Source organism: Biomphalaria glabrata, chromosome 15 (genome assembly GCF_947242115.1).
Source record: "Biomphalaria glabrata chromosome 15, xgBioGlab47.1, whole genome shotgun sequence".
Lineage (NCBI taxonomy): Eukaryota > Metazoa > Mollusca > Gastropoda > Planorbidae > Biomphalaria > Biomphalaria glabrata.
Window position 1 is genome coordinate 18,021,641 of NC_074725.1, and position 15,005 is coordinate 18,036,645.

General features: G+C 38.4%; 1 protein-coding gene across 1 annotated transcript in view; it reads right to left on the reverse strand.

Moving 5' to 3' along the window:
- The window catches only part of LOC106062536 (uncharacterized), a 237,360-nt gene that overhangs the window by 97,972 nt on the left and 124,383 nt on the right, over nucleotides 1-15,005 (reverse strand). Inside the window, exons 3-4 of the mRNA XM_056012798.1 lie at nucleotides 13,267-14,538; nucleotides 8,121-8,205 (exon numbers count right to left, since the gene is read on the reverse strand). Coding sequence (XP_055868773.1) covers nucleotides 8,121-8,205; nucleotides 13,267-14,538 — 1,357 coding nt within the window. The remainder of the gene's footprint in view (nucleotides 1-8,120; nucleotides 8,206-13,266; nucleotides 14,539-15,005) is intronic.

Genomic DNA, 15,005 nt, shown 5'->3' on the forward strand with positions numbered 1-15,005 from the left:
ATGGTAGCCCAGTTAGTGGTAATTGGCGACCAGTTAAGTGTACTTATTGATCTCGTTAGTGGTAATTGGTGGTCCTCTAAGGTGTACTTGTTATTTCCATGAAGGGTAACCGATGTTCTGATATGGCTGAATGTTTTTTTTTAAAAGCTTATATCAACTCACTCTGTCTTTTTTCTGGTTAAAAGCTATGTGAGCAGGTCAGGTAGGCGCGAGTGGGAGGACCTATTTTCTGCTCAACATTAACATTTACCAACAGTAGGCAGATGTTTGCGCTACTGGGTGGGCTCAATCTGTGCACCTCGGTATGGTGACCAAGGGGCTAGAATCACCTAAGTAACCAGACAACTAACTATACTAACTTAACTAAATGAAAACAAGATAACAATCTTTAGTTTACGATAAATAAAACAAAAAGAAACTTTATTTACATACAAAAATAAATCAATAATAAAATATAATATATACACTAACTTGACTAATCACTACTACTGAGCCCATCAACTAACTAAAACCCTCTAAATCTACATCACTACAAACTACAAACACTAACAAACTAACCAAACCAACTATCTAACTAAATCACTACAACTACTACCCTAGACCTAGATCGACAAACAAACTACAGTAAACTAGTCTAGATTTACAATATCCTACTACTACAACCAACCTATAACACTAACTAAAATAAGAACACCTTAGTCTTAGTACACTTACTATTAGTATTCACTAAGAACAGAAACAGACTATAAATATAACTAAGCCACTAATAAGGCAACACTACAGAAACAAAATAACACTAGCTTCCCTAGAATTAGATCTAGAATAGATCTACAGAAACAATAACAAAACTATCAATAGCAGAAACAAAATAACACTAGATTCCCTAGAATTAGAATAGATCTACAACAGCAGTTATAAGCAGCAGCTATTTCAGCAGAGTAATTGCAGCAGCTAAAAGCAGTTTAAAACAGCAGTAACAATAGCAAACTTACAGGCCGTCCCAGGTACAGAATAATAAAATAATTAGACGACAGACCACAAAGATCTTCAGCTGTCACACAGACAGATATGGTACTGACCATTGGTCAAATGTACACTCAACTGTTTTTAGAAAGCATGTAGTAGATCACTTTTTATACTATCCCGCCTAACCTTTATAAATATGCGGAAGTACAATTATAAAATCTGACACTAACCTATAAAAATAAAATATATAAAAATAGCTCTAACCTATACAACAAAAATACATATAAAAATAGCTCTGGGAGCGCAAGCTCACAGCTAAAAGCAGGAAAGAGCGTTAAACAAAAAGCAATTGGTAAAAACATTACTAATCGCACAGACTTATTGTTTGTTGTCTAGATCTATTTCAAATTTAATTACAAGACTGATCCAAAACAATTGATACAATTTCACCTCGTATCATCTTTGGTTTTGTTTGTTTGTTTGTTTGTTTTTTCAAGTATTCTTTATGATTTTTTTATTTAATATAAAAGCGTACAATAATTAAAAAAAAAATAAGTGAGGACATTAGTGACCACTCTTCCAGGTGAGTGTAAAGTCCGAAGACAAGCCTTACTAAAATGATACCAGAGTTTGGTACAAGAGTATGTCAACAATGCTTCCTCAAGAAATATTGGAACATACAACGAAAAAAAAACACTTTTTTAAAACCAAAGCTTATTAAAGTGGAAATAACCTTTAATCACCACAATATATCTGAAAATTACAGGGTTTAGCTCCTTTTCTGCCATATAAAACAAAATTAATTAATAGTCAATTACTTGGCTCAATTTTGGATTGATTCGTGTATTGTCTGCTAGATTCGAGAATGGACGTGGGAGTTTTAACATGTCAAAACGTAATATGTGGAGTAGATCCATATATATATAGTATTATATACTGTTATATACACCCATCGTCCCTGACGGTTTTTGTGTGTGACTTTGTGTTTATGGTATGTGACGGACTAATTTAATGGCATGAATAGTCAAGTATTCCTCTACTCAGACTGAAATGTCCTATCTTACACGTTCCAATCATCTCCGTGTCTGTAACATGAGTTGTTTATTTTAGATCATGGGCTAAATCTCCGACATATTTGAGGAGAAATGTCCACAATGAGCGATCCGAGTTTTCCCTAGAATCACACCCCGAGTGTTATTGTTAGGACATCGAGCTAACTCGGAGTCAGTGATTGGTGGATTGGGGCCATGAGGAAATTTTTTTTTACTAGACCGCGCAGAATAATTTCCTAGATTTGAAACAGACAAGATCTGGCCAGTTAAAAGTTATAGATAAAAGATTGTCCAATATCTTTTTAAGTGAAAAAAAATTATTCTTTGACATAATTTTTTTAAAATTTAGACAAGCGAAATAAGAATACGAATTCATTCGATATTTCTTGCCAATGGGTGGAATACATTGGGGGTTGCCTTTGAGTTTATGTGATAACACAAACTCTCTTTATAATCTTGCTTATATTTAGGTTATTGTAATTGCCTTTATAAATTCACGTAAAAGCCACTCTGTGACCAATAGGCTTGAGGAACTATTGTCCGCTAGAATTATTTGTCTACTCACGGATTTGTAGTAGTTGAAGGGGGGTGTGGAGGATGGAAGTCATTGAAAAAATCTGGACCTACTGAAAGTAGAAGTCTTTTTTTTTAAATGTTTTCCGTGACTAAGCTGAGACAAAAAATGTCATGGGTGTCTTGAATATTTTGTTAACTCAAGACCTTGACCTATTTTAGTATGTTGTTAGTGCAGTAGACTAAAGGGTTTCAGTGTTAGTGGGTTGTGTTATCATGGGATACGTGGTCAGTATATAAGTCTGGTGTTAGTGGTCAGTGGTATTCTGAGTTTAGTGGTCTGCCATTAGTGTAATTATTTAGAAGAGAACTGAGCAATAACATTTTCTGACTGAAATCTTAAGTTAAAATTTATGCAAAGGACCTTTGAAGCATATTGTTTTTGAGAGCACAGCCAATTTTTTACAGGAATTTGTTTGGTTTACCCAAGCCCAGTAATTTAAGTACCTTCAAAGTTGAAGAACCATCGGCATACAAGATTTAACCTCAATATTTAATGGCATGAATGGTCAAGTATTCCTCTACTCAGACTGAAATGTCCTATCTTACACGTTCCAATCATCTCCATGTTTATTTTAGATCATGGGCTAAATCCCCGACATATTTGAATTTTTGGTACTGTCGCTGAAAGGCTCTACAATCAGTGGTTCTCATCTTGCTGGCTGCTGCAATCGCCGTGGTTGTCGACAAGTAAATATTAGTGGTTATTGATTGACACAGTTTAGGAGACCCCCGTACCAAATGTTAATTTTTAAACATCTAGCAGTCGTTGACCAAGAGGACTTAGAAATGTCCTTTGGCATTTTTCCTCGTTAGCATGTCCATCTGGAGAAACTTTGCACTCGTTTCGACCTGGTTAGTGTGTACAACCAAAAAACAAAAAATGGCCGGGAAGGGGAAGTTTTTTGGGGAAAAGGAAGGCCCAGAAGATGACGATTGTGTCTCTTAATCTGAAGATTGAGGTCACTGGAACATTCTCTAGAGTGGGCAAGAGACCAATATTAACAGCCAACAAATAAAAAGTGTTACTGCTTTGGTTACGAAACAAATCTGTTATTCAATAAGCATACGATTAATTTTAATTTTAAAGTATGACATTTTCTTTTATAGGAAAACATTTACATTTCAGCAAAGTTTAATATTTGTTTGATGGACATCCTCTATGTTGAGCTTGCGTAAGGAGTCACACCCAATGGATGCCCAAGACTAACCTACAGCGCTGACTGCAAGCGAGATCTGATGACTACAGGCATCAATTAAAGCGTGTGGGAGAAATTCGCGCAAGATCTGACAGTGTGGAGGGAGGTTTTTTTTTTATATTTATATTTTTGATATTTTGAGTTTTTAGCACATCGGCATAATTTAAGCCATGTGCGTCCTGGTAAGAAACTTTCCGAGCGCAAAGGACTGAAGCTGACTTAGATAAGTGAATGACAAAGAAGGATGCCCTATCAGATAAAAGGGATGCATTCACATGCTAGAACTATGGCAAACTTTGACGCTCCAGAATTGTCTTGTTTAGATACATCAGATTCTGCATGGACTCAAGAAGAAACCGAAAGCCCTCTGGGAGCATGCATTGTCTTCCGAGACAGAAGGAGCAATATATAATTGTCGCTACTTAAACAAAAAAAGGGCTTATGGTTCAAAGCAATTAAACGTCGCTATTAAAAATATAGTGTTGTCACTCTTGGGTAAGCACTCAACGAAATGGCATGCAACTCAACACAGTTAAACAGGAAATAATAGGTGTGTTTATTCACTAGGGTAAACACATAACATGATGATTCTTCCTTCAGCTTCCTCAGAGTCTTACTACTAACTATACCAGTCCTTTGCTACTTAACCCGAATGTGGACCAACGAAAGCCTTCCCCGCTTCGCTCCAGGTCCCTACTACAACCTTCAGGCAGCACAAAAGTTGGCCTCTTAGTTTCCCAAACATTCAGACTCTTCACAATCCCTGATGCACAGTTCTTCTCTCTATCCTAGTGTCCTACTGTTTACGTTCACTAGTGCGCTAGTGCGCACCTCAAGCACTGGTGCAAGGCAGGGTTACAACAATCTGTTACAACAGATTAGTAAAGCCAATGAGCCATGGCTGTTATAGTAGAGCTGTAGAGATAAGAATATTATTACATAAGCCAATTACGAGAACATAATACATTATAGAATCTTGTTAGTTTACGCTTATTGAACTAAGTAACAGCTTATAACTTTGTTGACATAAGATTTTTGACTTCATCGGAGATTTGAAGTGTCTTTATTTTAAGAGTGCAGAAATTAGTTCATTGACTTAAATAGCACATAAAAAGAAAACTAAATAGGTATATGTTGTTGTTTTTTTAAGCAAACGAGTGTTTTAAAAAGTAGCAGACTAGATCTCGGTATAACATTTTATCACTTTGGCGCCAAAAACTTCACTAAAACTGAATTGTTAGCTTACAGTCACTGTGCTATTTAAAAATCCTCTTTATTTCGGAACATCCTTGTATAAACGGAATTCTGTAAGAGCCATCCGTGTATGGCTTCACAGTCTCACTAAAGAGCTGGCTCTACATTAGTACGTCAATGGTTAGGTTTTGGATAAAATAACAAAATGTTATGAGTCAGCACCATTCAGTTTTATGGGTATATAAAGAGACCGTGGTTTCTCATTAGTAGAATGGCATCCAGCTTAGTTATTCTTCCCAGTCTATTTCTTTTTTTTGTTGTTACTTTTCTCTCTCTCTCTCTCTCTTTCAGGAACTAGTTTCTTTCTTTCTTTGCAGCCCAGCCGTCAGTTAACAATCCATTTTCTGACCACGTAAAAGCCACTCTGTGACCAATTGGCTTGAGGAACTATTGTCCGCTAGAATTATTTGTCTACTCACGGATTTGTAGTAGATGAAGGGGGGTGTGGAGGGTGGTGGTCAATGAAAAAGCTGGACCTACTGAAAGTAGAAGTATTTTTTAAAAATGTTTTCCGTGTCTAAGCTGACACTGTTTGTAGTGAAGACTTTAGATTAGAAAAAATTCAACACTTAACCGTTTTTCAAAAGCTTGTATTAACTAGCTCTTTCTGTCTGTCTGTTTGTCTATCTTTCTGTCTGTCTGTTTGTCTATCTTTCTGTCTGTCTGTCTGTCTATCTTTCTGTCTGTCTGTTTGTCTATCTTTCTGTCTGTCTGTTTGTCTATCTTTCTGTCTGTCTGTTTGTCTATCTTTCTGTCTGTCTGTTTGTCTATCTTTCTGTCTGTCTGTTTGTCTATCTTTCTGTCTGTCTGTTTGTCTATCTTTCTGTCTGTCTGTTTGTCTATCTTTCTGTCTGTCTGTTTGTCTATCTTTCTGTCTGTCGAGTAAAAAAATTATTTTACGTTATTTCTCCCATATCCATTCTCGGATCAAGTTGAAACTAGGCACAATTATTCATTGACAAAGACAATACAGAAATCAATGAAAGACTAACCAATTAGTCAATTAATTATTGATAATTAATTATTTTGTTGGATATCTGAAAAGGGATATAAATTTTACATTATTGAGAGATATCAGTGGATCAGTGGATTAAAGATTTTCTGATAGGGAGAGAACAAACTGTAATAATAAATGGCTCTAAATCAACACCAATAACAGTAAACTCAGGTGTACCTCAAGGAACAGTCTTGGGTCCACTACTATTTTTAATTTACATAAATGATTTACCAAATAGCATTACTTCAGGAACAAAAGTCAGAATATTTGCAGACAATTGCATAATATATAGAACAATAAAAACAACACAAGACACAGATATTTTACAAAGAGAATTAGATGAATTACAGAAATGGGAATCAAATTGGAGCATGTCTTTCCACCCAGAAAAATTTCAGTTGTTAAGAGTAACAAAAAACTAAAACAAATTAATTCCACTTATCTTATTCATGGCAAACCAGTAACACAGACTAAAAACGCAAAATACCTATATTATGATAAATGAAAAACTGTCATGGAATCCACATATTGATGAAACTACAAAAGAATCAAACAAAGCATTAGGATTTATTAAAAGAAATTTCTATAAATCAAATAAGAACATAAAACTAAAATGTTATTTAACCTTGGTTAGGCCAATAATAGAATATGCATCCTCCGTTTGGGACCCCTCAACTCAAGAAAACATTAAGAAACTGGAACAGACACAAAATAGAGCAGTGAGATTCATAACAAACGAATATTCACATTTGACTAGAGTAACACCTTTAGTAAAATCACTATATTTAGAAAGCCTTCAGGACAGAAGGCTCAAAAGTAAAGTAGCAATCATACATAAAACACTGAACCATAATCTTCAAATACAAAAACAAAATTTAATAAAATACTCTGAAAGACACAAAGATAAAGGCACATTCCTCGTCCCATATGCTAGGACAAATTTGTACAAATACTCCTTCTTCCCTAGTGCTATTAGAGCATGGAATGGGTTGCCTGAGCTAGCCAGGAAAACCAGTGACTTGGTAGAATTTAAGTCATTGGTTAATATGCATGACTAAATGCATGACGCGTAGGACGTAATCATCTTCTTTTTTGAAGTAACGTCTGTATTATATAAGATAAGAAGATAAGATATAGGTGAAAGAGTGGAGTTATTTCCCATAGATAACCGGTTAACAATTAAAATAAAACTTACTATCGACTTCAAACTCAGAAGGCATCTACACGATTAGTAGATTATATATAGAATAGCATATGAAACGGATAATTCATCATCTGGAAGAGATATTTACATAGAGTAGTAAACACACACACACACACACACAAAGACAGCAGCTCAAATGAGCGAACCCGATACAGTATCGCAATGGCGATTGGGTCCCGCGATGACCTGCTGATCACTGTCAAAATAAAAAACAAAACAGAAACTAAAACTGTCTGTCCATATCAAGAGGTTCTCTGGACTCGTCAAGACTATTCTGCAGGGAGCAGTGTGGCAAAGAAGAAGAGGAATATATCAAAGAATGGACCAGCTTGTCATTGTAAGAGTTTCTAAAAAGACAGGACGGAATGGAGAGAGAATGTCGGAAGTTCAGGGTCGGCCTTAGATAAATGTAGGCCCAAGGCGAAGTGAATTTTGTGACCCCAAATGAAATAGAAAAAAAAAAATAAACAGCGAAAGAAATAAAATTAGGCACTTTATTAAAAACCTAGTTTACTCCAGCATATAGACTGAGGACAAGTTTCGCCATTTCTTCTCTAAATAATAAGAGGAAATCCTAGGAGGCTGCCTAGTTTGTCTAAGCCTTTGGCCAGCCCTGGACGGATCATGTGTGGTACAATAAAAGTACAAAGAAATCGAGCCTCTGTGAGCTCTTTGTTGTCAGAGATTTCATCCAAAGGATAGGATTGTATCGCTTCAATGGCCGGATATGGCACGTGGTATTTAGACTTGGCATCACTGCTCTAGGTCACATGACCAGGTGGTTGAAGGGAAGAGAAATAAAATTAAACTATTCGTTTATGTGTGATACAGAGGTGGGTTTAAAGTTTGATAAATAAAATAACAAAAATTGTTACCTGAAGATAAATGCAGCTGCTATCCCAACGACAACCAGAACAATGGCCGAGATGACAATAGCAGCAATATAGGGCACTTTAAGACCTGGACAGACAATTGGAAAAACAAATGAACACAAAATTATAAAGTTGTAGAAAACAAAATAACACGAAGAGTGTTCACATTAATAGCTATTTGCTTTTCGTATGATTTTCGGAAAGGTCATGAAGTGGTTCTCATTCCGCCACCTGCTAGCTCTCTCCATGGTGGTATCTCATCAGCAAATAGCTCAGAAACTATTACCAGATGATTATTTTGGGCAGTGGTCAACGAAGGACGTAAGTTAACATATCCCCCAAGCCCAATGTTAATCTTTAACAATTTGAGAATCACTGACATATACACAGTTACATCCTTCAAGATTCACAAAGTTTAGTGCAAGTAATAAAGTTGTTGTTTAACTTCAACAAATATGAATACCAAATAACTGATTGGTACACTTCAACTACAGAAATCGAGTTCACAAGTTCAAGGTTGCAGACAAACTGTTTTGTAACCTTGTTTTAAGCTTATGTTATGCTCGTAATGCTTTAACACCGCAAACAGATTTTGTTTTGTAAGCTCTTCCGTGTGCAACTTTTTATTTAGTTGACAATTTTGAATTTCAATTGAGATTCCTTGACATTGTTTATTGTGCAGGTCTTGTCAAAGTTCTTGTTTAAAGTACTGTACTAACTCTAATTTCCTTAAATGGTATTGTGTTAAAACCTTGAACGAGCGTTAATTTCATTTTACAATTTCTTTGTACGGCCTTCATTATTGGCCAAAGAATTTCTTTTCTCTGCAAAGGGTTAGCTTAAAATATGTTTGTAAAATGTTTGTTAAGGTGTTTTTTTTTTATACATGTTCCGGATGTTCCTTCAGAGTTGAAGATAATTTACTTCCCGGGGATGGCAGCGGGTAGGGTATGAACCTGGGACCATCGAGACAAAGTCCAGCGAGCAGACCGCACGACCAGGAAGCCCATTGAAACGAAATCGATCTTATGGGTGGATGAAAGCTGTTCAAAATTTCAAAACATATAGATCTATGTAAAACTAAAAGTGGCGTTGGAAGTCTAGACGTTCGTGATGGATGGGTGAGACAGGGTGAGGAGACAAACACCATTGGAGGCGGGGAGGGAAGTGGTAGCTATCAACCAGGCTTGTTTTGTTGCTTGGATTAGCGTGTTGATAATGGGTGGTGGTCAAGCCGATACATTAGACCGGATGTCAATGCGACACAATTTCTCGTTTTTTCCACATAAAACTGGGAATTATCGTCTTCCCCTACAGCTTTACGGGCAAGTACTGATGTATTGGTGGTCGTAATGGAGTTACCGTTCTTGAGTGAGGGGGACTGTTAAATATTAAGTAAACAACAATGATGCATTTAGTCACTTACTCTATCTTTTCTCTCTCTCTCTCTCTCTCATTATGTCTCTGTCTCTATCCTCTCTTTCTCCCTCTCTCTCTCTCCTCTTTATCCTCTGTCGTCTTCTCTCTTCTCTGTCTCCACTTTCTTTTCTCTCATCTCGATCGTCTCCCCCCTCTCTCTCCTCGTGTCCCCCGTCTCTCCTTCTTTCCCTGTCTTCTCTCTGTCTCCTCTCTTTCTAACCTTTCTCCTCTTCTCTCTCTCCCTTCCCTCTACTTTCTATCTCTCACCTCTTTCTTCTTTTTTATCTATCTTTCACTGCCTCCCTTTCTTTCACCTTTTTCTCTCCTCTCTTTCTCCCTCTCTCTCTCCTCTTTATCCTCTGTCGTCTTCTCTCTTCTCTGTCTCCTCTTTCTCTTCTCTCATCTCTCTTGTCTCCCCCCTCTCTCTCCTCGTCTCTCCACGTCTCTCCTTTTCCCCCTGTCTTCTGTCTGTCTCCTCTCTTTCTTACCTTTCTCCTCTTCTCTCTCCTCTCCCCTCTGTCTCTACTTTCTATCTCTCACCTCTCTTTCTTCTTTTTTTCTATCTTTCACTGCCTCCTTTCTTTCACCTTTTTCTATCTCTCTCTTCTCTACCTTCCTCTGTCTTCTCTCTACCCTCTCAATCTCCTCTTTCTCTTCTCTCTCTTCTCTATCTCTCCTCCTTCTCTGTCTTCCTGTCTCTCCCCTCTCTCTCTCCTCTTTCTCTCTCTCTTCTCTATCTCTCCTCCTTTTATCTCTCTCTCTTCTCTGTCTTCCTCTGTCTTCTCTCTATTCTCCCCTCTCTCCTTTTTCTCTCTCTTCTCTCTCTTCTCTATCTCTCTTCTTTCTCTTCTCTATCTCTCTTCTTTATCTCCTCCTTCTCTCTATCTCTTTTCCTTCTCTCTCTCTCTCTCTCTCTCTGTCTTCCTCCGTCTTTTCTCTCCCCTCTCTCTCCTCTTTCTCTCTCTTCTCTCTCCTCTTTTTCTCTTCTCCATTCTCTTTCTCTCTCTGTTAGCTCCACCTCCTTTTTTCTCAAAGCAAAGTGAATATCAAGCTGATGCATCGAAATATCATACATGTCAAAGATAGTAAAAAGAACAACTTTTTTAAAAGATGTGATTCGTGCAGTCACAAAGGCGATATTTCTCATCTCTTGTTGTTAGACATAATTAGAGCACTAGAAGTAGGTTGCACAATATTTCGCAGGAAACAATGATGTCTCTTATAAACAATGCTCTATCGTCTGATACAATTAGTCACCAAGGATGCTACAAATAACAACTCCTTAGTGATATAGACTGCCATCTAGATACAGCCTAGAGTCCATATACAGCCTGTAACTTATAGTCAGTCTGCCAGTAAAATACGGACTGCGACCGAGAAACATCCAGCCTAGTAGAAGCCCCAAAAAACGGTCCGCGAGCCAGATCCGGCCCGTGACGTGCTTCCTTCTGGCCCGCCGAAATGTCGTCACAAAATATAGAAAATCCCCCCCCCAACCTAAAACAATGTTGAAAATGTATCTTTACCTACGTTAGGCCTAATGGTTTCGTACCAAGGCATTAGTGTGTTCATGAATATAGATTCTACTAGAACATTATACCATGCTTGCCAACATGTTTGTTTTGATAAAGTGTGGCTGTATTCAAAACCAATAACAACAAAACAGAAACAGAACTTACGCAATTTTCTGAAGCGTACAAAGAACATTCAACTATATCCCAATAATTCAGTGTAGGTACTAGATCCTCGGATCTCAAATAAAGGAGTTTTAAGTCAATTTCATTAGCTACATTTTTTTGTATCTTTTCCATCATGTTGCCCGCGACAATAGTGTTGGAAATTAAAATAGCCCGCAGATAGAATCAGGTTGGGCATCACTGAATTCTATACACATTATGCTGTTAAAATACTACCTGCCAACTAAATACAGTATGTAGCCAACCGCTATATAACCGAGTAGAAACACACTAATCAAATAATTTTAACTGCAGACTAGATTGAATGTGGGGTTTTATCTAAGTTTCCGTAGATCGTTTCGGGACATTTCCAATCGAAAATAGAGCAATATATATTATTATAACCCTATTGGCGGTGCAAAAGGGTTAATATGTGTGCGGCCTACTGACACACATGACTCAGGCCAATCACACAGGTCAAGGGCTGTCGATCGACAAAGGACAGTACTGGTATGAACTTTGCACGCAAATATGACGAGTGTTATGGTCATCTGATCATAGGCCTGCGCAGACCAGAGACAAAAGTGGGTAAAAAAGCGGCAGTTCAAGACCGGAGAGCGTTGAGACCGGGACTGTTAGTTAGCCATGAAGTCGGTCCTGATGCAGTCCTCCAGTGAAACGTACGAGTCCAGGAAGAGACACTAAAGAGTTGATGAGTTGAGGTCAGTACTACAGTGATATACAGTCTAACGTTGTAGTAGTTGATTGTGTTGCCAATTGTGCCTAGTATTGGCTGTTTGATTTGACCAGTATTAAAGTACCAGATTATTTATAGCTCTTGTTGTCAAATTCTTAATGTGATGATGTGTTGTGTTGTGTTTAGCACTGTTTACAGAAGGCCTGATTAGGACAGAGAGAGATCGTAACAATATCTTTAAAGAAGCCATAATAGTCCCGTGGCCTGAATTTCAGTTTTTTCATGTTGTTGTTTTTTTTTTGTTATTTTTTTAAGTGCTACGTTTAAAAAACGTAGACCGAAGTGAAACATCAGAATAGCTTTGTACTACTGTAACCTCCAGTCGTAATGATTCCGGAAACATCTCTTGGCTTACACTGTTCTGTCCGTTCCCTGATTCAAAGTCGTGTTTCCACTGAATGCTACATTTGTATTTCTTTTGCAAAGTTCTACAATCTGGCCACGCCTATTTGTAGAATGTATAGAACACTTGCTTTTATTTTCTCCATTACATTTAGGAATGAAAGGTTTGACAAACAAATGGCGCGTGTCCAGGAGCTATGGTGTTTCCTTGTTACGTGTACTAATTAGAAGACGATATTAGAATCATTAAAAATAAGAGATGGATGAAGTAAAATAAAAGACTTTTAAATGAATCGTCTCCTCAACTGTGGGGACTTTGTTAGGGAGTCACTTGAACGTAACCCGTGGAGTAGACAATAGAGGGAGTCAAGAAGAAAGAGTAGGGAGACTGTTGACCATTAGGTCATTTGGTATTGAGTGATTGCGTCGATTGTTGAGAATGAAGTCCGTCAAGGGGACATCTTGAGGGAATGACGTCTGTGTATGACTGTATCTACCGTGATATAGGCTATCAATGGTTAAACCTCGGGGCGCGATGGCTGATGGTTAAGCGCTTGGCTTCCGAACCTGGGGTCCTGGATTCGAATCTCGAAAAAAATTGAAATTTTTAGGGTGCCCCTAAGTCCAACCAACTCTAATGGGTACAGAACTTTAGTTATGGGGGGGGGTAAAGGCGCTTGGTCGTTTCGCTGGCCACATGACGCACTGCTCGTGGACCATTGGCTAAAGAAACAGATGGCCTTAACATCATCTGCCCTATAGACCGCATGGTCTGAAAGAAAAAAAATAGGTCAAGCCTAGTTCCTCTTTTTGCCAGTCCAAGTAATCATTATTTAAAACATATGAATCTATTTGTGCTAACATACTAATGCTGAAGTATTATATCCTTCAGTGCATATATTTTTTAATATATTTTTTTGCTAATTTATTTAGCTTGATAATACATATAGCTTACCGTCATTACAGTTTGGTAACTGCTTGAAGCAGAGATCTGGCTCAAGGATGATCTCCTCAGGCCAAGAGATCTCCCCAATGGACTCAAAGGTCCAATCAAACGGCGACGTGGCCGCGTAAAAGATTCGACGTTCCAGAACTTTGGACTTCTCATTAAAGTCGTAAACGATAAAGTCGTAATGAACACTCGCGTCTTTATCGATGATGAATTCACCGGAGTTTCCCGAAAAAGAAATATTCCGAACGGCTTGAATAAAGGTCTGCCCTTGCGGTATTTCCGTTGTGGCTGACGTCTCGAGATGTTTGTATACGGAGTACGCAACCGCGTAGACCACGTCGTACACAGCCTTGACGTCCAGGTCGCTGGGCTTAAAACTCTCGAGATCTCGCTTGATGCGTAATTTGAAAGATGATTCTGAAGCGAGCAGACGATGGCCCATTAGGGAATTCCCGAAAAAGTGTTCCTCGCTAGCGAAGATGAGAGAATCGGCGTCCTCGTCAACCTTCGCCTTTGTTGCTGCTTCGATGTTTCGTTGAAGGGTCTCGGTTGTGGTCCGAGGAGGGAAATTATTATTTTTATTTTGGAGATCCACACTTTGTACAGAAAAAAAATCTAGGTCATGCCTGCCCTGAGTTGGAGCCGTGTTTCGCGCCAGCACGAAAGACGAAAAAGCGCTTTTCACTTCTGTTTGAACAGAGGGTAAATACGCCGGAGAGTTTTTGGAATTGGAAGAGCTCACGGTTGGTCTAAGTTCTGAATGGAACGTCCTAGAAATAACAGAATGTTCAGTATCCGTTTCAATATTGAACATTTTCTCAACACTTCTGCTATTTACACATGGGCGTGTTTCCCCTGAGGGCGTCCTCGAAATCGTTCGGATTCTCTTTTGTCTCAGAGTTTCCGAGACGAATTTTAAACTGGTCGTTTGCTTTTCAAATTGTCTGCTGGAAGGTGTTTCTGGGAAGGGGATGGCTTTCTCAACAAGGTGGCGCTTTCTCCTGAACACGGGCGTACTGTTTCGGGAGCTGTCTGCGGGAAATGACGGGGCGATGACGAAGACGCTGCTGAAAATGTTGACTTTGTCGGAGCTGGAGTCGTTAAAGAATTGTGGCTGTGACGTCACGTCCGCTTTCATGCCAACCAAGCTCATGTACGTCACGTCGTAGGGTGATTTGGTAAATGTGAAGAAGGCGTGGTCTCTGGTCATGGCCAGTGAGGAGGCGACGGCGAGAAAGGTCAGTTGGTCAGCGAGATCCATCAGAAGTAGAACAACTGCAGGGAAGAGAAAGGAGAAATAAATGAATTACAAATTATTGGAGAAATTAAAATCTGATTCTACGTTTTTTCTTAGGTTGGTCTAAATTAAACAGGATTGATTTGTTTTCAGGTGCAGACATCTGGAATCAGTGTTAATTTACAGTGTTATTAGTACCAATTATAAGAACTTGACTACTAAATAACATTGTTCCCTTTTTCAGACCTTGCGATATAAGATGTAAGAGAAAAAAAGTAAAGTTCCCCTTTCAGACCTTGAGATCTATGGGGCAGATGATGAAAAGGTCATATGTTAACGAGTGTGTCATGTGGCCAGCACAACGACCAACCACCTTTACTTTCCCCAAATTATGTCAGGTACCCTTAGAGTTAGTTGGATAAAAAAAAATCCCTCGGCTGAAGATCCCAGTCTACACCGAGATTCAAAACCGTGACCCTTCGTTTCGGAAGGCAAGCACCGTATA